This window comes from Phasianus colchicus, chromosome 36 (genome assembly GCF_987193195.1).
Source record: "Phasianus colchicus chromosome 36, bPhaCol1.hap1.1, whole genome shotgun sequence".
Taxonomy (NCBI): Eukaryota; Metazoa; Chordata; class Aves; order Galliformes; family Phasianidae; genus Phasianus; species Phasianus colchicus.
Genome location: NC_143471.1, coordinates 2,110,068 through 2,133,001, shown reverse-complemented (window position 1 = coordinate 2,133,001; position 22,934 = coordinate 2,110,068). Strand labels below are relative to the sequence as shown.

General features: G+C 54.7%; 2 protein-coding genes across 2 annotated transcripts in view; both read right to left on the bottom strand.

Moving 5' to 3' along the window:
* Positions 1-638: 638 nt before the first annotated feature.
* On the bottom strand, positions 639-9,214 carry VAMP2 (vesicle associated membrane protein 2). Its single transcript, XM_090129524.1, has 5 exons — positions 9,149-9,214; positions 7,804-7,930; positions 5,452-5,610; positions 2,148-2,199; positions 639-739 (listed from the first exon to the last, which is right to left on the bottom strand). Coding segments are annotated over exons 1-5 (357 nt in total). The 5' UTR covers positions 9,151-9,214; the 3' UTR covers positions 639-722.
* Positions 9,215-10,513: 1,299 nt separating this feature from the next.
* The window catches only part of AURKB (aurora kinase B), a 28,425-nt gene continuing 16,004 nt past the window's right edge, over positions 10,514-22,934 (bottom strand). Inside the window, exons 7-9 of the mRNA XM_090129343.1 lie at positions 19,742-19,890; positions 17,457-17,631; positions 10,514-10,701 (exon numbers count right to left, since the gene is read on the bottom strand). Coding sequence (XP_089985469.1) covers positions 10,534-10,701; positions 17,457-17,631; positions 19,742-19,890 — 492 coding nt within the window. The 3' untranslated portion in view covers positions 10,514-10,533. The remainder of the gene's footprint in view (positions 10,702-17,456; positions 17,632-19,741; positions 19,891-22,934) is intronic.

The following is a 22,934-nucleotide window of genomic DNA, read 5'->3' as shown; positions in this document are numbered from 1 at the left end:
GGCACAGATTGGGGTTGAAAAAAAGCAGTTTGGGGGTGTGGGTTTTTTTTTTTTGGGGGGGGGGGGGATTATTTGGGGTTTAGAGGGGAGTGGGGGGGGGGTTTATTTGTGGGGGGGGGGTTATGGGGTGGGGGGGTTCTATGGGGTGTGTGTGTGGAGGGGGGGGTAAATTTGGGTGGGGGGGGGTTTATGGGGTGGGGGGGCGTAATATGGGTGGGGGTGATTTTATGGGGGCAATTTGAGGGGGGGGTGTAATTGATTTAAAGGGGGGGGGTCGTAGGGGGGGGCGGTGGTTTACTTGTGGGGGGGGGGCAGATGTGCATGGAGCATTTTGGTGGGGGGGGGGTGTTGAGGGGGGGGAGGGTTGAAGGTTATTTTGGGGGGGGGGGGGGGGTCCGTTTATTGTGGGGGGGGGGAAGGGGGGGGGACACCCACAAAACCTAAAGTAATAAATCTACAAACAGACAAAATAGAGCGAAGGTTTCTCCTGTACAAACCCTGGGGGGGGGGGGGGGATTTTTTGGGGAGGGGGGGGGGTTTGGAGGGGGGGGGGGAGGGGATTAAAGGGGGTATTTACAGCCAGGCACAGCCACACGCACTGGGGGTGGGGGGCACCCTTGGGTGCTGGGGGGCGGGGTTTAAGGAGGGGGAGGGGCTTAAAGGGAGGGGGGGTTTTGGGGGGGGGGGGGGGGGCAGAATGGGGGCTCAGCGCCGCGGCCCCGTTAGGTGCTCATGTACACTGCAATGGGAAAGGGGCGGGGCTGGGGGCGGGGCTAGATAGACCACGCCCCCATTAGGCCCCGCCCACAAGATTTAGCTCCGCCCACCACCCGTTCCCATACAACCCCCCCCCGCACCCCCCGACACTACAAGGCCCATTCAGCCCATAAGCCCCACCCACTCTCCCAAGCTCCGCCCACTAGCTTCAAGCCACGCCCACTGCATCCCATTCATAGCAGTGGACACCCATAAGCCCCGCCCACTCTCCCAAGCTCCGCCCACAACCCTCAAGCCCTGCCCACTGTTCCCCAGTTTTAGTGCTGGTAGCCCACAAGCCCCGCCCACTCTCCCAAGCTCCGCCCACTGCCTTCAAGCCACGCCCACTGCGTCCCATTCGTTGCGGTGGTCACCCTTAAGCCCCGCCCACAAACATGCCCCACACACGACCCTCAAGCCCCGCCCACAAGCAACATACCCCGCCCACCGTATCCCATTCATAACAGTGGTCAGCCTTAAGCCCCGCCCATAACTCTCAAGCCCCGCCCGCTGTGCTCCACTTTTAGTGCTGGCAGCCCTGAAGCCCCGCCCACGACCCCCAAGCCCCGCCCACAAACACCATGCCCCGCCCACTGTGTCCTATTCACAGCAGTGGTCACACTTAAGCCCCGCCCACTCTCCCAAGCTCCGCCCACAACCCTCAAGCCCTGCCCACTGTTCCCCAGTTTTAGTGCTGGTAGCCCATAAGCTCCGCCCACGACCCTCAAGCCCCGCCCACAAACACTATGCCCCGCCCACTGTATCCCATTTTATAGCAGTGGTCACCCTTAAGCCCCACCCACAAACACTAAGCCCCACCCACAATGCTCAAGCCCCGCCCACAAAAACATGCCCCGCCCACCGTATCCCATTCATATCAGTGGTCAGCCTTAAGCCCCGCCCACTCTCACAAGCTCCGCCCACAACCCTCAAGCCCCGCCCACCGCGTCCCATTCATAGCTGTGGTCACCCTTAAGCCCCGCCCACTCCCCCAAGCCACGCCCACAACCCTCAAGCCCCGCCCACTGTCTCCCATTCATAGCCGCCCCTCATTCAGCCCAACTCCACCCCTACAGCCCTATTGGATGTCAGCAAACGGGACTGACCAATCAGGTTGCAGCTCTCAGCGGGCAAACTCTAATGCCTGCCCCGCCCCTCATTTGCATGCGGTTTCCCTTATTTGCATGCCGCACCCCCTTCATTTACATATCCTCCTTATTCACATCTTCCTCCTCACCTCTACAGCCCTCATTTGCTCGCCCCACCCTCATTTGCATACCACACAGGCTTTAATTTTTCACCTGCCAGTGACACCCCACCCCTTCTCTGTGTATTTGCATGCCACGCCCCCCTCATTTGCATACATTACCATCTCATTAGCGCCCACTCACCGATGATGATGATGAGGACGATGGCGCATATCACCCCCAAAATGATCATCATCTGTGGAGGAGGGGGGGGGGGGGATAATTGGGTGTCATCCAATTAGGGGGGGGCTCTGGGGGGTCCCGGGGGGGTCACTGTGGGGATTTGGGGTCACCCTTATGGGGGTCCCGAGGGGTTTTTGGGGTGACGTTGAGATTTGGGGTCACTTTTTAGAGGGGGGGGGGTGGGGGTCCCATGGGGGTTTTTTGGGATCACATTGAGATTTGGGGTCATTTGGGGCCAATTTGGGGTCAATTTGGGGTCACTTTGGGGTCATTTGGGGTCACTTTGGGGTCATCTGGAGCCATTTGGGGTCTTTGGGGTCACTTTGGGGTCGCTTTGGGGTCATCTGGAGCCATTTGGGGCCAATTTGGAGTCAATTTGGGGTCACTTTGGGGTCATCTGGAACCATTTGGGGTCACTTTGGGGACACTTGGGGTCATCTGGAGCCATTTGGGGCCAATCTGGGGTCACCTGGAGCCATTTGGGGTCACTTTGGGGTCATCTGGAGCCATTTGGGGCCAATTTGGGGTCAATTTGGGGTCACTTTGGGGTCATCTGGAGCCACTTGGGGTCTTTGGGGTCACTTTGGGTTCATCTGGAGCCATTTGGGGCCAATTTGGGGCCACTTTGGGGTCATCTGGAGCCATTTGGGGTCACTTTGGGGACACTTGGGGTCATCTGGAGCCATTTGGGGCCAATCTGGGGTCACCTGGAGCCATTTGGGGTCACTTTAGGGTCATCTGGAGCCATTTGGGGCCAATTTGGGGCCACTTTGGGGTCACCCGGAGCCATTTGGGGTCTTTGGGGTCAATTTGGGGTCATCTGGAGGCATTTGGGGCCAATTTGGGGTCACTTTGGGCCAATCTGAACCCATTTTAGGCCAATTTAGGGTCACCATGGGCAAATTGAGTCATTTGGGATCACTTTGGGCCAATTTAGGGTCAATTAAGGCCAATTTGGGGACACTTTGGGCCAATTTGGGGTCATTTTGAGCCACTTATTGCCAATTTAGGGTCACTTTGGGCCTATTTAGGGTCATTTTGAGCCAACCTGGAGTCATTTGGGGCCAATTTGGGCCAATTTAGGGTCACTGTGGGCCAATCTGGAACCACTTTTTGCCAATTTAGGGTCACTTTGGGCCCATTTAGGGTCATTTTGAGCCACTTTGTCCCAATTTAGGGTCATTTTGGGCCTATTTAGGGTCATTTTGAGCCAACCTGGAGTCATTTGGGGCCAATTTGGGCCAATTTAGGGTCACTTTGGGCCAATCTGGAGCCACTTTGTGCCAATTTGGGGTCATTTTGGGCCCATTTAGGGTCACTTTGAGTCACTTTGTGCCAATTAAGGGTCATTTTGGGCCTATTTAGGGTCACTTTGTGCCAACCAGGTGTCATTTGGGGCCCATTTAGGGTCATTTTGGGCCAACCAGGAGCCACTGGGGACCAATTCAGGACCATTTTGTGCCAATTTGGGACCATTTTGTGCCAATTTGGGACCATTTTGGGCCAATTCTGGACCGTTTTGTGACAATTTAGGGTCATTTTGTGCCAATTCTGGACCATTTTGTGCCAATTTGGGGTCATTTTGTGCCAATTCGGAACCGTTTTGTGCCAATTTGGGACCATTTTGTGCTGATTTGGGACCATTTTGTGCCAATTTGGGACATCTAGTGCCAATTTAGGGTCATTTTGTGCCTATTCGGGACCATTTTGTGCCAATTTGGGACCATTCTGTGCCAATTCATGACCATTTTGTGCCAATTTGTGCCCATTTTGTGCCAATTCTGGACCACTTTGTGCCAATTTAGGGTCATTTTTTGCTGATTTGGGAGCATTTTGTGCCGATTTGGGACAGTTTTGTGCCAATATGGACTGTTTAGTGCCAATTCAGGGCTGTTTTGTGCCAATTCTGGACCATTTTGGGCCAATTCAGGACCGTTTTGAGCCAATTCGGGACCATTTTGTGGCAATTTAGGGTCATTTGGAGCCAATTTGGGACCGTTTTGTGCCGATTTGTGCCCATTTTGTGCCAATTCTGGACCGTTTTGAGCCAATTCGGGACCGTTTTGCGCCAATTTAGGGTCATTTTTTGCTGATTTGGGACCATTTTGTGCCAATTTGGGACATTTTGTGCCAATATGGACTGTTTAGTGCCAATTCAGGGCTGTTTAGTGCCAATTCTGGACCATTTGGGGCCAATTCTGAACCGTTTTGTGCCAATTCGTGACCATTTTGTGCCAATTTGGGACATTTTTGTGCCAATTCAGGACCATTCTGTGCCAATTTGGGACCATTCTGTGCCAATTCTGGACCATCTTGTGCCAATTTAGAGTCATTTTGAGCCAATTTGGGACCATTTTGTGCCGATTTGGGACATCTAGTGCCAATTTAGGGTCATTTTGTGCCAATTCAGGACCATTTTGTGCCAATTATGGACTGTTTTATGCCAGTTCTGGACCGTTTTGAGCCAATTTGGAACCATTTTGTGCCAATTTAGGGTCATTTTTTGCCGATTTGGGACATTTTGTGTCAATTCAGGGCCATTTTGGGCCAATTCTGGACCATTTTGTGCCAATTCTGGACCATTTTCTGCCAATTTGGAACCATTTTTGCCAATTTGGGGTCATTTTGTGCCGATTTGGGGCCGTTTTGGGCCAATTCCGGGCCATTTTGTGCCAATTCAGGGCCATTTTGTGGCAATTTGGGACCATTTTGTGCCAATTTGAGACCATTTTGTGCCAATTCTGGACCGTTTTGAGCCAATTTGGGACCATTTCGTGCCGATTTGGGACCATTTGGGGCCAATTCTGGACTGTTTTATGCCAATTCTGGACCGTTTTGAGCCAATTTGGGACCATTTTGTGCCAATTTGAGACCATTTTGTGCCAATTCTGGACCGTTTTGAGCCAATTCGGGACCATTTTGTGCCAATTTAGGGTCATTTTGTGCCAATTCTGGACCATTTTGTGCCAATTTGGGACATTTTTGTGCCAATTCGTGACCATTTTGTGCCAATTCTGGACCATTTTGTGCCGATTTGGGACATCTAGTGCCAATTTAGGGTCATTTTGTGCCAATTCAGGACCATTTTGTGCCAATTCTGGACCGTTTTGTTCCAATTCGGGACCGTTTTGTGCCGATTTGTGCCCATTTTGTGCCAATTCGGGGCCGTTTTGTGCCGATTCGGGGCCGTTTTGTGCCGATTTGTGCCCATTTTGTGCCAATTTGGGACCGTTTTGAGCCAATTCGGGGCCGTTTTGTTTCTCACCTTGAGGTTCTTCCACCAGTACTTGCGTTTGAGCTTGGCAGCACTGGTCTCAAACTGGGAAGCGCCGGCCTGCAGCGCGTCGGCGCGGTCGTCCAACTCCGAAAGCTTCTGGTCACGTTCCAAAACTTTGTCCACGTTCACCCTCATGATATCCACAACCTTGGGGGGGGGGAATTTGGGGGGGGGGGGTCGTGGGGGGGGCGTTAGGTGAGGGGTAGGGGGCACGAAGGGGGAGATAAAGGAGGTGGGGAGAAGTGGGGGAGGATGAGTGGGGGGGAGGAGGTGGGGAGAGGGGGGATATGGGGGGATATGGGGGGGTCTGGGGGGGTTTGGGGGGGTTTGGGGGGTATGGGAGGATGAGGGGGGGTCGTGGGGGGGGCATTAGGTGAGGGGTACAAGGGGGGAGATAAAGGAGGTGGGGAGAAGTGGGGGGGGATGAGTGGGGGGGAGGAGGTGGGGAGAGGGGGGATATGGGGGGATATGGGGGGGGTCTGGGGGGTCTGAGGGGGTCTGGGGTTTTAGGGGGATGGGGGGGGTCGTGGGGGGGGGCGTTAGGTGAGGGGTAGGGGGCACGAAGGGGGAGATAAAGGAGGTGGGGAGAAGTGGGGGGGGGATGAGTGGGGGGAAGGAGGTGGGGAGAGGGGGGAGATGGGGGGATATGGGGGGTCTGGGGGGGGTCTGGGGGGTATGGGGGGGTATTGGGGGTTATGGGGGGGTATGGGGGGGTCTGGGGTTTTAGGGGGATGGGGGGGGGTCGTGGGGGGGGCGTTAGGTGAGGGGCACAAGGGGGGAGATAAAGGAGATGGGGAGAAGTGGGGGGGGATGAGTGGGGGGGAGGAGGTGGGGAGAGGGGGGATTTGGGGGGGTGAGGAGGGTCTGGGGGGGGTCATGGGGTTTTAGGGGTTGTGAGTGGGGTCTGGGGGGGACATGGGGTTTTATGGGATGTGATGGGGCTCTGGGAGGGGGGAAGGAGGGGACTGGGGGGGTCTTGGGGTTTTAGGGGGTGTGAGGGGGGTCTGGGGGGGGGGGAAATAGGTCATGGGGTTTTAGGGGATGTGAGGGGGGTCTGGGGGGGTCATGGGGTTTTATGGGATGTGAGGACGGTCTGGGGGTGGGGAAGGGGGTCATGGGGTTTTATGGGATGTGAGGGGGGTCTGGGAGGGGGTCTGGGGGGGTCATGGGGTTTTAGGGGATGTGAGGGGGGTCTGGGGGTGTCATAGGCTTTTATGGGATGTGAGGGGGGTCTGGGTGGGGGTCTGGGGGGGTCATGGGGTTTTAGGGGATGTGAGAGGGGTCTGGGGGGGGTGGAAGGGGGTCATGGGGTTTTATAGGATGTGAGGGGGGTCTTGGAGGGGGGTCTGGTGGGGTCTGGGGGGGTCATGGGGTTTTAGGGAGTGTGGAGGGGGTCTCGGGGGTGTGGGGGGGTCATGGAGTTTTATGGGATGTGAGAGGGGTCTGGGAGGGGGGTCTGGGGGGGTCATGGGGCTTTAGGGGATATGAAGGGGGTCTGGGGGGGCATAATGGGGTTTTATGGGATGTGAATGGAGTCTGGGAGGGGGTCTGGGGGGGGTCATGGGGCTTTAGGGGATATGAGGGGGGTCTGGGAGGGGGTCTGGGGGGGTCATGGGGTTTTATGGGATGTGAGGGGTACAGGGGATGTGGGGGGCTTAAGGGACATCGTGGGATTGGGGGATATGGGGAGGATGTGGGGGGGGGGATGGAGAAGGTCATGAAGGGGATGTGGGGGGGTTGGGGGTCAGGGGGGGCTCGGGGGGGGGGTTGTAGGGGGATATGGAGGGGTCAATGTGACATGGGGGGGGACAGAGGTGACACGGAGGGACACAAAGGACACAGAGGGGTCAGGGGACACGGCGGGGGGGGGGGCAGAAAGAATTGGGGGACATGGGGGGGGATTTGGGGGAGGAATAAGGGTGGGGGGGTTACAATTTGGGGAGGGGGCAAAGGAGAACACGGGGGGCACTGGGACACGGGGGGGGGGGGGACACGAGAACGGGGCAGGAGGGGACATTGGGAGCAATGGGGAAACGGCGGGGGGAGGGGGGTGGGGGGGGGCCACAGCCACGCTCCTTCATAGCCCCGCCCACCCAACCCAAGCCCCGCCCACCCTGCAACCAAACCACGCCCACCCCGCGGCCAAACCACGCCCACCCCTCACCCAAACCACGCCCACCGATGCTTAAGCCACGCCCCCGCCGCCGCCATTTACCCAATGCAAGACAGCCGCGCTCAGACCACGCCCCCTCCCCACAAAGCCACGCCCACTTTTAAACCCCCCCCCAATCAGCCCCGCCATTTATCCTAGCCCCGCCCCCTTTTGCCCCCCCCCCCGACCTCATCCACTTGGGCCTGGGTCTGCTGCAGCCTCCGATTGCTGGTGAGGTTGGGGGGGGGCGCGGGGGGGCCCCCACCTTCACCACCTCCGGCTGGGGGGGGAGCGGCGGGGGCGGCGGGAGCCGACCTGGAAACGTTGGTAAAAAAAAAAAAATTGGGGAGGGGGAGGGGTCAAAGGTCACCAAGCCACGCCCCTTTTCCTTCCCCATCCCTCCCCACCCCCGCAGGGATTAAGGCTGCAAATAGCCCTGATCACGTGGTCTGCGCGTGGCGGTGGGGGGGGGGGGGGGGAAGGAAGGATGGAGGGGGGGGGGGGGAGTTTTGTGCCCCCCCCCCCGTATATAAATATATATTTTTTTACGTTATCGCTCAATGGAAGCGAGGCCCCCCCCCCAGCAAACCCCCCCCCCCCCCCCGTTTTGCGTCTACACCAAAAATAATTGGGGGGGGGGTCCACCCTCACCCCCCCCCCCCCACCTATGTTTTTAGAGCCATCCGTGCCCCCCCCCCATTCATAACGGTGCCGGTCGATCCGCCCCGTTGTGAGGGGGGGGGGGAGGGGCACGATACTGGGGGGGGTCACGATATTGGGGGAGTCACGATACTGGGAGGGGTCACGATATTGGGAGGGGGGTCACGATACTGGGAGGGGTCACGATATTGGGGGGGGGGGCAGCTTGAAACCCCCCCACATCGCACAGGCCGTTGTGTTAAACGCGTTTCCGATGGGGGGGGGAAGGGGGGGGGGGGTCTGATTTCTATGGGCTGTTTTCTATTTGGGGGTGGGGGGGGCACGGATCCACAGTTTGGCCCTCGGGGGGGGGGGGCATTATTGCATGGGGGGGGGACGGGTTGTATGGACCCCCCCCCCCTCCTTTCCCTCTGCCCCCCCCCCTTCAATAATTTGCGTTTATACGGGGGGGTGGGGGGGGCGGTTTGGCTCCGGGGGGGGAATTTTCCAAGGGGGGGGGGCAGGTTGTATGCACCCCCCCCCCCCCCATAATAATGTGCGTTTATACGGGGGGGGGGGGGGGGCGGATTTTCCAAGGGGGGGGGGGGGCAGGTTGTATGGACCCCCCCCCCCATAATAATGTGCGTTTATACGGGGGGGGGGGGGGGCGGTTTGGCTGCGGGGGGGGGGGGCGGAATTTTCCAAGGGGGGGGGGGGGGGGGGGTCAGGTTACATTGAGCCCCCCCCCCCCATCAGCATCACATAGGCCTCATCGATGGGGGGGGGGGGGAGGGGCGAGGAGGACCCCCCCCCCCCCATCACCACGCCCAAATGATGGGGGGGGGGTTTAATTTGGGGGGGGGGGGGTTTTAATCGCGGGGGGGGGGCACTCACATTTCGGGCGGCGGTGGCACGAGAGCTGGGTTTGCAGATGGCAGAGCTGGAAGATGGCGGCGCGGGGGGGGGGGGGGGGGATGGGAGGGAGGGGGGGGGGGGGGGCGGACATCCGGGTACCACGAGATGATGATGATGATGGTGATGGGGGGGGGGGGGGGTGATGGATCAGCGTTCCAACCTGCCCCCCCCCCCCCTGTAATTAATCCGGATTTAATGACGGACACCAATTAAGGAGACGAGGATGGGTAAAACTGAGAGACTTTATTATTGGGGGGGGGGGGCAGAAATGAGGGGGGGGGGGCAGCATGTAGGGATGGGAGGGCGACAGACCCCCCCCCCCCCCCGTAAAAAAATATAGGAACCACCCCCCCCCCAAAAAAAAAAATAAAGGAATAGGAGACCCCCCCCCCCAAAAAAAAAAAAATAGAGGGATGGGAGCCACCCCCCCCCCCCCCAAAATGAGATTTAGGAGATGGTGACCCCCCCCCAAAATAAAATATAGGGGGATGGGAGCCCCCCCAAAATGAGGGGCAGGACTTTGTGACCCCCCCCCCAAAATAAAAGAGGGGAATATGGGCCCCCCCCCCCCAAAATGAGATTTAGGAGATGGTGACCCCCCCCCAAAATAAAATATAGGAGGATGGGAGCCCCCCCAAAATGAGGGGCAGGACTTTGTGCTCCCCCCCCCCCCCCCAAAATATTTTTAATAGGGGGGGGGTACCCATGGGTGGGAGGGGCCTGAAGGGGTTTTTTTTGGGGGGGGGGCTCAGGATTCAGCCCTTATTTTGGGGGGGGGGGGGCACACAGCCCATTGGATCCCATTGATTTATAGGGCAGAGCATTGGGATATTTTGGGGGTGGGGGGGGATAAAATTTTTTTGGGGGGGGGGCACCCATGGGTGGGAGGGGCCTGAAGGGTTTTTTTGGGGGGGGGGGGCTCAGGATTCAGCCCTTAATTTGGGGTGGGGGGGGCACACAGCCCATTGGATCCCATTGATTTATAAGGAGGAGTTTTTAGGGTTGGGGGGGGGATTTTTTTTGGGGGGGGGCACCCATGGGTGGGAGGGGGCTGGAGGGGTTTTTGGTGGGGGGGGGCTCAGGATTCAGCCCTTAATTTTGGGGTGGGGGGGGCACACAGCCCATTGGATCCCATTGATTTATAAGGAGGAGTTTTTAGGGTTGGGGGGGGGGATTTTTATTGGGGGGGGGGCACCCATGGGTGGGAGGGGGCTGGGGGGTCTTTTTGGTGGGGGGGGGCTCAGGATTCAGCCCTTAATTTGGGGGTGGGGGGGGGCACACAGCCCATTGGATCCCATTGATTTATAGGGCAGAGCGTTGGGATATTTTGGAGGGGGGGGGGGTGTGGGGGGGTCATTTTTTTTTTAGGGGGGGGTGTAAGAGGGGGGGAGGACCCTCCTGGAGTGGGCGCGCACCCATGGGTGCTGCAGGACCCCCCGCAGGGGGAGGCGGTCGGGGGGGCTGTGACGGAGGAGGCGGCCGATGAGATCCTGGGCGCCTTCAGGGACGGTGGGGGGGAAATGGAGATCGACCTGTAAGGTGGGGGGGGGGCACAATATTAGGGACCCCCCCCCCACAATTTATAAATCAGCCCCCCCCCCCCCCCCCCCCCCAAGCCTCCCCCCCAGTTTGGGTGAGGGGGGGGCAGAGAGTGTGAAATTGGGGGGGGAGAATAGAGGGGAGGGGGGAGATAGGGATTGGGGGGGGGATTCGGGATGGGGGGGGGATTTGGGGGGGGGATTTAGGATGGGGGGGGCACAATATTAGGGACCCCCCCCCCACAATTTATAAATCAGCCTCCCCCCAAACCCCCCCCAGTTTGGGTGAGGGGGGGGCAGAGAGTGTGAAATTGGGGGGGGGGAGGAAGCAGATAGAGGGAAAGGGGGGGAGATAGGGATGGGGGGATTTAGGATGGGGGGGGCACAATATTAGGGACCCCCCCCAATTTATAGATCAGCCCCCCCCCAGTTTGGGTGAGGGGGGGGCAGACAGTGTGAAATTGGGGGGGGGGAATAGAGGGGAGGGGGATGAGATAGGGATGGGGGGGGGGGATTCGGGATGGGGGGGGGATTTAGGATGAGGGGGGGGCACAATATTAGGGACCCCCCCCCAATTTATAAATCAACCCCTCAACCCCCCCCAGTTTGGGTGAGGGGGGGGCAGAGAGTGTGAAATTGGGGGGGGGGAATAGAGGGGAGGGGGGAGATAGGGATTGGGGGGGGGATTTAGGATTGGGGGGGATTTGGGATTGGGGGGGGGGGGAAATATTAGGGGAATTTGGGATTTGGGGGGGGGATTCAGGATGTGGGGGGATTTGGGGGGGGGCAAATATTAGGGACCCCTCCCTCATAACCCACCCCAAACCCCCCGGTTTGGGATTGGGGGGGGGGATTCAGGATGGGGGGGGGGCAAATATTAGGGGAATTTGGGGGGGGGATTTGGGATGGGGGGGGATTTGGGATTGGGGGGGGCAAATATTAGGGGAATTTGGGGGGGGGGAATTCAGGATGGGGGGGGGGCAAATATTAGGGACCCCTCCCTCATAACCAACCCCAAACCCCTCTGGTTTGGGATTGGGGGGGGGGATTTGGGATTTGGGGGGATTTGGGATGGGGGGGGCAAATATTAGGGGAATTTGGGGGGGGGATTTGGGATGGGGGGGGATTTGGGATTTGGGGGCGGATTTGGGATGGGGGATGATTTGGGATTTGGGGGGGGGGATGGAGCAAATATTAGGGGAATTTGGGATTTGGCGGGGGTTTCAGGAGGGGGGGGGGCAAATATTAGGGGAATTTGGGGGGGGATTTGGGATGGGGGGGGATTTGGGATTTGGGGGGGGCAAAATATTGGGGGAATTTGGGATTTGGGGGGGGATTTGGGATGGGGGGGGCAAATATTAGGGGAATTTGGGGGGGGTATTTGGGATGGGGGGGATTTGGGGGGGGCAAAATATTGGGGGAATTTGGGATTTGGGGGGGGATTTGGGATGGGGGGGGCAAATATTAGGGGAATTTGGGGGGGGTATTTGGGATGGGGGGGATTTGGGGGGGGCAAAATATTGGGGGAATTTGGGATTTGGGGGGGGATTCAGGATGGGGGGGGCAAATATTAGGGGAATTTGGGGGGGGGGAATTCAGGATGGGGGGGGGATTTGGGATTTGGGGTGGGGGGGGGGCAAATATTAGGGGTTTTCCCCCCACATTAAAGGGTTTTTTTATGGGGTTTTGCCCACATTGAGGATCTTTATGGGGTTTCTCCCACGTTAAGGGACGCAGTGCCCCATAATGGGGTCATTTTGTGGGGTTTTATGGGGTTTGCCCCATATTGACACCATATTTTATGGGATTTGCCCCATATGAACACCATATTTTATGGGGTTTTCCCCATATTAAGACCATATTAGGGCTATTTTGTGGGGTTTTTATGGGGTTTCCCCATACGAACACCATATTTTATGGGGTTTTCCCCATATTAAGACCATATTAGGGCTATTTTGTGGGGTTTTTATGGGGTTTGCCCCATATTGACACCATATTTTATGGGACTTTCACCATATTAAGACCATATTAGGGCTATTTTGTGGGGTTTTATGGGATTTGCCCCATATTAACACCATATTAGGGTTATTTTGTGGGGTTTTTATGGGATTTGCCCCATATGAACACCATATTTTATGGGGTTTTCCCCATATGAACACCATATTAGGGCTATTTTGTGGGGTTTTTATGGGGTTTGCCCCATATTGACACCATATTTTATGGGACTTTCCCCATATTAACACCATATTAGGGTTATTTTGTGGGGTTTTTATGGGATTTGCCCCATATTAAAACCATATTAGGGTTATTTTGTGGGGTTTTTATGGGGTTTCCCCATATTAACATCTTATTAGGCTTATTTTGTGGGGTTTTTATGGGATTTGCCCCATATGAACACCATATTTTATGGGGTTTTCCCCATATTAAGACCATATTAGGGTTATTTTGTGGGGTTTTTATGGGGTTTTCCCCATATTGACACCATATTTTATGGGATTTGCCCACATTGATACCATTTTGGGGTTATTTTGTGGGGTTTTTATGGGATTTGCCCCATATGAACACCATATTTTATGGGGTTTTCCCCATATGAACACCATATTAGGGTTATTTTGTGGGGTTTTTATGGGGTTTTCCCCATATTGACACCATATTAGGGCTATTTTGTGGGGTTTTTATGGGATTTGCCCCATATTAACACCATATTAGTGCTATTTTATGGGTTTTTTATGGGACTTTCCCCATATTGACATCATATTTTATGGGATTTTCCCCATATTAACACCATATCAATGCTCCTTTATGGGGTTTTTATGGGATTTTTCCCCTATTAACACCATATTACTGCTCCTTTATGGGGTTTTTATGGGATTTTCCCCCTATTAACACAATATCAATGCTCCTTTATGGGGTTTTTATGGGATTTTCCCCCTATTAACACAATATCAATGCTCCTTTATGGGGTTTTTATGGGATTTTCCCCCTATTTATCACCATCTTAGGTCTATTTTGTGGGGTTTTTATGGGATTTTCCCCCTATCAATACCATATCAATGCTCCTTTATGGGGTCTTTATGGGATTTTCCCCCTATCAACACCATCTTAGGTCTATTCTATGGGGTTTTTATGGGACTTTCCCCCTATTATCACCATATTACTGCTCCTTTATGGGGTTTTTATGGGATTTTCCCCCAATTAAAACCATATTACTGCTCCTTTATGGGGTTTTTATGGGATTTTCCCCCTATTAACACCATATCAATGCTCCTTTATGGGGTTTTTATGGGATTTTCCCCCTATTAACACCATATCAATGCTCCTTTATGGGGTTTTTATGGGACTTTCCCCCAATTAACACCATATCAATGCTCCTTTATGGGGTTTTTATGGGATTTTCCCCCTGTTAACACCATATCAATGCTCCTTTATGGGGTTTTTATGGGATTTTCCCCCTATTAACACCATCTTAGGTCTATTTTATGGGGTTTTTATGGGATTTTCCCCCTATCAACACCATATTAATGCTCCTTTATGGGGTCTTTATGGGATTTTCCCCCTATTAACACCATATTACTGCTCCTTTATGGGTTTTTTAATGGGATTTTATGGGACTTTCCCCCTATTAACACCATCTTAGTTCTATATTATGGGGTTTTTATGGGACATTCCCCCTATTAACACCATATCAATGCTGTTTTATGGGGTTTTTATGGGATTTCCCCCTATTAACACCATATCAATGCTCCTTTATGGGTTTTTATGGGATTTTCCCCCTATTAACACCATATCAATGCTCCTTTATGGGGTTTTTATGGGATTTCCCCCCAATTAACACCATATCAATGCTCCTTTATGGGGTTTTTATGGGATTTTCCCCCTGTTAACACCATATCAATGCTCCTTTATGGGGTTTTTATGGGATTTCCCCCCAATTAACACCATATCAATGCTCCTTTATGGGGTTTTTATGGGATTTTCCCCCTATTAACTCCATCTTAGGTCTATTTTATGGGGTTTTTATGGGATTTTCCCCCTGTTAACACCATATCAATGCTCCTTTATGGGGTCTTTATGGGATTTTCCCCCTATTAACACCATATTACTGCTCCTTTATGGGTTTTTTAATGGGATTTTATGGGACTTTCCCCCTATTAACACCATCTTAGTTCTATATTATGGGGTTTTTATGGGACATTCTCCCAATTAACACCATATCAATGATGTTTTAAGGGGTTTTTATGGGATTTTCCCCCTATTAACACCATCTTAGGTCTATTTTATGGGGTTTTTATGGGACTTTCCCCCTATTAACACCATATCAATGCTCCTTTATGGGGTTTTTGTGGGATTTTCCCCCTATCAACACCATCTTAGGTCTATTTTATGGGGTTTTTATGGGACTTTCCCCCTATTAACACCATCTTAGGTCTATTTTATGGGGTTTTTATGGGACTTTCCCCCTATTAACACCATATCAATGCTCCTTTATGGGGTTTTTGTGGGATTTTCCCCCTATCAACACCATCTTAGGTCTATTTTATGGGGTTTTTATGGGACTTTCCCCCAATTAACACCATCTTAGGTCTATTTTATGGGGTTTCTATGGGACTTTCCCCCAATTAACACCATCTTAGGACTATTTTATGGGGTTTTTATGGGACTTTTCCCCTATTAACACCATCTTAGGTCTATTTTATGGGGTTTCTATGGAATTTTACTCCTATTAACACCATATTACTGCTCCTTTATGGGGTTTTTATGGGATTTTATGGGACTTTCCCCCTATTAACACCATCTTAGGTCTATTTTATGGGGTCTTTATGGGATTTTCCCCCTATTAACACCATACCAGTGCTCCTTTATGGGGTTTTTATGGGATTTTGCCCAATTAACACCATATCAATGCTCCTTTATGGGGTTTTTATGGGATTTTCCCCCTATCAACACCATATTAATGCTCCTTTATGGGGTTTTTTATGGGATTTTCCCCCAATTAACACCATATTAAAGCTCCTTTATGTGGTTTTTATGGGATTTCCCCCCTATTAACACCATACCAGTGCTCCTTTATGGGGTTTTTATGGGATTTTCCCCCTATTATCACCATATTACTGCTCCTTTATGGGGTTTTTATGGGATTTTCCCCCTATTATCACCATATTACTGCTCCTTTATGGGGTTTTTATGGGATTTTCCCCCTATTAACACCATATCAATGCTCCTTTATGGGTTTTTTATGGGATTTTCCTCCTATTGACACCATCTTAGGTCTATTTTATGGGGTTTTTATGGGACTTTCCCCCAATTAACACCATATCAATGCTCCTTTATGGGGTTTTTATGGGATTTTCCCCCTGTTAACACCATATCAATGCTCCTTTATGGGGTTTTTATGGGATTTTCCCCCTGTTAACACCATATCAATGCTCCTTTATGGGGTTTTTATGGGATTTTCCTCCTATTAACACCATATTACTGCTCCTTTATGGGTTTTTTATGGGATTTTATGGGACCTTCCCCCTATTAACACCATCTTAGTTCTATATTATGGGGTTTTTATGGGACATTCCCCCAATTAACACCATATCAATGCTTTTTTATGGGGTTTTTATGGGATTTCCCCCCTGTTAACACCATATCAATGCTCCTTTATGGGGTTTTTATGGGACTTTCCCCCAATTAACACCATCTTAGGTCTATTTTGTGGGGTTTTTATGGGATTTCCCCCCTATTAACACCATATCAATGCTCCTTTATGGGGTTTTTATGGGACATTCCCCCAATTAACACCATATTACTGCTCCTTTATGGGGTTTTTATGGGACTTTCCCCCAATTAACACCATATTACTGCTCCTTTATGGGGTTTTTATGGGACTTTCCCCCAATTAACACCATATCAATGCTCCTTTATGGGGTTTTTATGGGATTTTCCCCCTATTAACACCATATCAATGCTCCTTTATGGGGTTTTTATGGGATTTTCCCCCTATTAACACCATATCAATGCTCCTTTATGGGGTTTTTATGGGATTTTCCCCCTATTAACACCATATCAATGCTCCTTTATGGGGTTTTTATGGGATTTTCCCCCTATTAACTCCATTTTTATGGGACTTTCCCCACATTAACACTATCTTAGGTCTATTTTATGGGGCTTTTATGGGATTTCCCCCCTATTAACACCATATTTTATGGGACTTTCCCCCAATTAACACCATATCAATGCTCCTTTATGGGGTTTTCATGGGATTTTCCCCTATTAACACCATATTACTGCTCCTTTATGGGCTTTTTATGGAATTTTCCCCCAATTAACACCATATCAATGCTCCTTTATGGGGTTTTTATGGGATTTTCCCCCAATTAACACCATATCAATGCTCCTTTATGGGGTTTTTATAGGATTTTCATCCTATTATCACCATATTACTGCTCCTTTATGGGGTTTTTATGGGATTTTATGGGACTTTCCCCCAATTAACACCATCTTAGGTCTATTTTATGGGGTTTTTATGGGACTTTCCCCCAATTAACACCATATTACTGCTCCTTTATGGGGTTTTTATGGGATTTCCCCCCTATCAACACCCTACACCCCTCCTTCATGGCATTTTCATGGCATCTCCCCCCCATTACATCCCCCAACGCCCCATTTTCCCCCATTCTCATCTTATTCCCCCCTTACCAGGCGATGCTAGAAAACTGCTGGGGGGGTCCCCATTCTTTTTTTGGGGGGGGGTCACCCACCTTCGTGATCCTCCTGTAGGTCTCAGCATGGGAGGAGCTCTCGAATGGGGGGTGCCCCACCAGCAGCTCGTAGCACAGCACCCCCAAACACCACAGGTCCACCTTTTCGTCGTGGGTCCGACCCTCCACCATCTCGGGGGGGAGGTAATCCAGGGTCCCACACATCGTCTTCCTCCTGGGGGGGGGGCATGACAAAAAATTTGGGATGTTTATAGGACCCCCCCCCACCTCCCAGCCCCAAATCCCTGATGCTGTAAGGATGGGGGGCAAATGAATGGGGTGGTGGAAAGAATGGGGTCGTGTGCCATATATGGGGTCTTATAGGGTCCCACACATCGTCTTCCTCCTGGGGGGGGGGCATGACAAAAAATTTGGGATGTTTTTAGGACCCCCCCCCACCTCCCAGCCCCAAATCCCCAGTGCTGTAAGGATGGGGGGCAAATCAATGGGGTGGTGGAAAGGATGGGGTCGTGTGCCATATATGGGGTCCTATAGGGTCCCTGGTCACCCTGTGCCCCCCCTATCCTCATGTCCCCCCCCTGAAATGTTGTGCCCCCCCCTCTGTCCCCTTATAGGGCCAGGACCCCCCTATAGGGCTCAATATGGGGTCGATGGCACCTTTGGGTGCTAAGGTGTCCCATATACGGGGTCTTATAGGGTCCCTGGTCACCCCATGTGCCCCCCCAGTCCTCATGTCCCCCCCCTGAAATGTTGTGCCCCCCCCTCTGTCCCCTTATAGGGCCAGGACCCCCCTATAGGGCTCAACTTGGGGCAGTGACCCCCCCCTATAGGGCTCAATATGGGGTTGGTGGCACCTTTGTGGTGCTAAGGATTGGGTCGTGTGCCATATATGGGGTCTTATAGGGTCCCACACATCGTCTTCCTCCTGGGGGGGGGGGCATGACAAAAAATTTGGGATGTTTATAGGACCCCCCCCCACCTCCCAGCCCCAAATCCCTGATGCTGTAAGGATGGGGGGCAAATCAATGGGGTGGTGGAAAGAATGGGGTCGTGTGCCATATATGGGGTCCTATAGGGTCCCTGGTCACCCTGTGCCCCCCCTATCCTCATGTCCCCCCCCTGAAATGTTGTGCCCCCCCCTCTGTCCCCTTATAGGGACATGGACCCCCTTATAGGGCTCAACTTGGGGCAGGGAACCCCTTATAGGGCTCAATTTGGGCTCGGTGGCACCGTTGGGTGCTAAGGTGTCCCATATATGGGGTCTTATAGGGTCCCTGGTCACCCCATGCCCCCCCCAGTCGTCATGTCCCCCCCCCCCAGAAACGTTGTGCCCCCCCCTCTGCCCCCTTATAGGGCCAGGGTCCCCCCAATAGGGCTCAATTTGGGGTTGGTGGCGTTGGTGACCCTCATGGTGGCAAGGATGGGGTCGTATCCCATATATGGGGTCCTATAGGATCCCTGGTCATCCCGTGCCCCCCCCAGACCTCAGGTGCCCCCCCCAGCCCCTCCTTATAGGGCCAGGGACCCCCCTATAGGGCTCAATTTGGGGTTGGTGGCACCTTCATGGTAGCAAGGATGGGGTCGTATCCCATATATGGGGTCCTATAGGGTCCCTGGTCACCCTATGCCACCCCCCGTCCTCATGTCCCCCCCAAAAATGTTGTGCCCCCCCCTCTGTCCCCTTATAGGGACAGGACCCCCCTATAGGGCTCAATATGGGGTTGGTGGCACCATTGGGTGCTAAGGTGTCCCATATACGGGGTCCTATAGGTCCCTGGTCACCCCATGCCCCCCCCAGACCTCATGTGCCACCCCCCAGCCCTCCTTATAGGGCCAGGGACCCCCCTATAGGGCTCAATTTGGGGTTGGTGGGGTCAGTGACCCTCATGGTAGCAAGGATGGGGTCGTATCCCATATATGGGGTCCTATAGGGTCCCTGGTCACCCTATGCCACCCCCCGTCCTCATGTCCCCCCCAAAAATGTTGTGCCCCCCCCTCTGTCCCCTTATAGGGCCAGGGACCCCCCTATAGGGCTCAATTTGGGGTTGGTGGCACCTTCGTGGTGGCAAGGATGGGGTCGTATCCCATATATGGGGTCCTATAGGGTCCCTGTTCACCCCATGCCCCCCCCCGTCCTCATGTCCCCCCCCTGAAATATTGTGCCCCCCTCTTTGCCCCCTTATAGGGCCAGGGACCCCCCTATAGGGCTCCATTTGGGGTTGACAGCCCTTCCATGGTGGTGAAAGCACCACTCCTTGCCTCCTATGGGATTCCTTGCGACCCCACAACCCCCCCCAGCCCCAATATCCCCCCCCCCCCCATACCTGAGGGACGGGGCGTGCACGGACCACCCGAAATCAGCAATTTTCAGCTCTCCCTTCAAACCCAGCAGGAGGTTTTCGGGTTTGATGTCCCGATGGATGACTTTTTTGGCATGGCAGTAAAGCAGAGCATCCGCCAGTTCCTCCATCAGCTGGGATTTAGGGGAATTTATGGGGTCAGACGCCACCCCCCCCCCAAAAAGAAACCACACCAGAGGGGTTGGGGGACCTACAGGTGTAATGGGTCAACTCAGGGGCTCCAAAAAGCCCCAAAGTGCCCCAAAATGAAGCAAGAGCATCACAAATTCACCCAAGGTGCTGCAAAATTCAGCCAGAGTGGCATCAAACCCAACCCAAAGTGCTCCAAAATTCACCCAAAGTGCATCAAAATCAACCAAAGTGCCCCAAAATTCACTCAGAGTGCATCAAAGCCAACCCAAAGTGCCCCAAAATTCACCCAAAGTGCCCCAAAATCCAACCCAAAGGGCCCCAAATTCACCCAAAGTGCCCCAAATTCACCCAAAGTGCCCCAAAATCCACCCAAAGTGTCTCAAACCCAACCCAAAGTGCCCCAAAATTTACTCAGAGTGCATCAAACCCAACCCAAAGTCCTCCAAAATCCACCCAAAGTGCCCCAAACTTACCCAAAGTGCCCCAAAATTCACCCAAAGTGCCCCAAAATTCACTCAGAGTGCATCAAAGCCAACCCAAAGTCCTCCAAAATTCACCCAAAGTGCCCCAAACTTCACCCAAAGTGCCCCAAAATCCACCCAAAGTGCCCCAAAACCCACCCAAAGTGCCCCAAAACCCAAACCAGAGTGCCTCAAAATCACCCAAAGTGCCCCAAAATTCACCCAAAGGGCCCCAAAATCCAACCCAAAGAGCATCAAACCCACCCAAAGTGCCCCAAAATTCACCCAAAGTGCCCCAAAATCCAACCCAGAGTGCCCCAAAATTCAGCTAGACCCAAAATGCACCCAGCTTGCCCTAAAACCCAACCCAGAGCGCCCCAAAATTCACCCAAAGTGCCCAAAAATTCACCCAAAGTGCCCCAAAATCCACCCAAAGTGCCCCAAAAAAACCCAACCCAAAGTGCCCCAAAATTCACCCAAAGTGCCCCAAAACCCAATAATCCCCCAAAACCCAACCCAGGACCTCCAAAACCTCCCATGGTCCCAAATCCCAACCCAAAGATCCCAAAACCCCAACCCAGCACCCCAAAAACCCAACACATCCCCCCCCAAAACCCACAATCCTGGGGGTCGGTTGGGATTTGGGGGATCCCAGGGGGGTCCTGGGGGGCTGGTTGGGATTTGGGGGGTCCTGGGGGATCGGTTGGGATTTGGGGGGTTCCTGGGGGGTCAGTTGGGATTTGGGGGGGGTGCTGGGGGGGTCGGTTGGGATTTGGGGGATCCTGAGGGGTCGGTTGGGATTTGGCGGGTCCCAGTGGGGTCCTGGAGGACCGTTTGGGATTTGGGGGGGGTCCTGGGGGGCTGGTTGGGATTTGAGGGGGGTCCTGGGGGGCTGGTTGGGATTTGGGGGAGGTCCTGGGGGGGTCGGTTGGGATTTGGGGGGTCCCAAAAGGGTCCTGGGGGGCTGGTTGGAATTTGGGGGGTCCTGGGGGGCTGGTTGGGATTTGAGGGGGGTCCTGGGGGGTCGGTTGGGATTTGGGGGGGGGTCCTGGGGGGCTGGTTGTGATTTGAGGGGTCCTGGGGGATCGGTTGGGATCTGGGGGGGTCCCAGGGGGCCGGCTGGGATTTGGGGGGTCCCAGGGGGGTCCTGGGGGACCGGTTGGGATCTGGAGGGTCCTGAGAAATCGGTTGGGATTTGGGGGGTCCCAGGGGGGTCCTGGAGAACCGGTTGGGATTTGAGGGGGTCGTGGGGGATCGGTTGGGATCTGGGGGGGTCCTGGGGGATCGGTTGGGATTTGGGGGATCCTGAGGGGCTGGTTGGGATTTGGGGGGTCCTGGTGGGGTCCTGGGGGGCCAGTTGGGATTTGAGGGGGTCCTGGGGGGTCGGTTGGGATTTGTGGGGTCCCAGGGGGCCGGTTGGGATTTGGGGGGTCCCAGGGGGGTCCTGGGGGGCCAGTTGGGATTTGAGGGGTGTCCCAGGGGGCTGGTTGGGATTTGGGGGCTACCAGGGGTTAGGGTCCTGGAGAACCGGTTAGGATTTGGGGGGTCCTGGGGGATCGGTTGGGATTTGGGGGATCCTGAGGGGCTGGTTGGGATTTGGGGGGTCCTGGTGGGGTCCTGGAGGACCGGTTGGGATTTGGGGTTTCTGGGGGGTCGGTTGGGATTTGGAGGGGGTCCCAGGGGGGTCCTGCAGGACCGGTTGGGATCTGGGGGTCCTGGGGTGCTGGGTGGCTCCTGGGGGGCCAGTTGGGATTTGGGGGGGCCTGAGGGACCAGTTGGGACCTGGGGGGTCCCAGGGGGCTCCTGGAGAACCGGTTGGGATTTGAGGGGGTCCTGGGGGATCGGTTGGGATTTGGGGGGTCCTGGGGGGGTCCTGGAGGACCTGTTGGGATTTGTGGGGTCCCAGGGGGACCGGTTGGGATCTGGGGGTGTCCCAGGGGGCCGGTTGGGATTTGGGGGGTCCCAGGGGGATCGGTTGGGATTTGGGGGGTCCCAGGGGGCTCTTGGAGAACCGGTTGGGATTTGAGGGGGTCGTGGGGGATCGGTTGGGATCTGGGAGGGTCCCAGGGGGCCGGTTGGGATTTGGGGGGGTCCCGGGGGGCCGGTTGGGATTTGAGGGGTCCCGGGGGGGGGTCCTGGAGGACCGGTTGGGATCTGGGGGGTTCTGGGGGATCGGTTGGGATCTGGGGGGGTCCCAGGGGGCCGGTTGGGACCTGGGGGGTCCCAGGGGGCTCCTGGAGAACCGGTTGGGATTTGAGGGGGTCCTGGGGGGTCGGTTGGGATTTGGGGGGTCCTGGGGGATCGGTTGGGTTCTGGGGGCGTTCCAGGGGGCTCCTGGAGAACCGGTTGGGATTTGGGGGGTCCTGGGGGATCGGTTGGGGTCTGGGGGGGTCCCAGGGGGCCAGTTGGGATTTGGGGGGTCCTGGGGGAATCAGTTGGGATCTGGGGGATCCTGGTGGGGTCCTTGGGGACCGGTTGGGATCTGGGTGGTCCTGAGGGGCTCTCGGGGGACTGGTTGGGATTTGGGGGGTCCTGGGGGGTCGGTTGGGGTTTGAGGGGTCCTG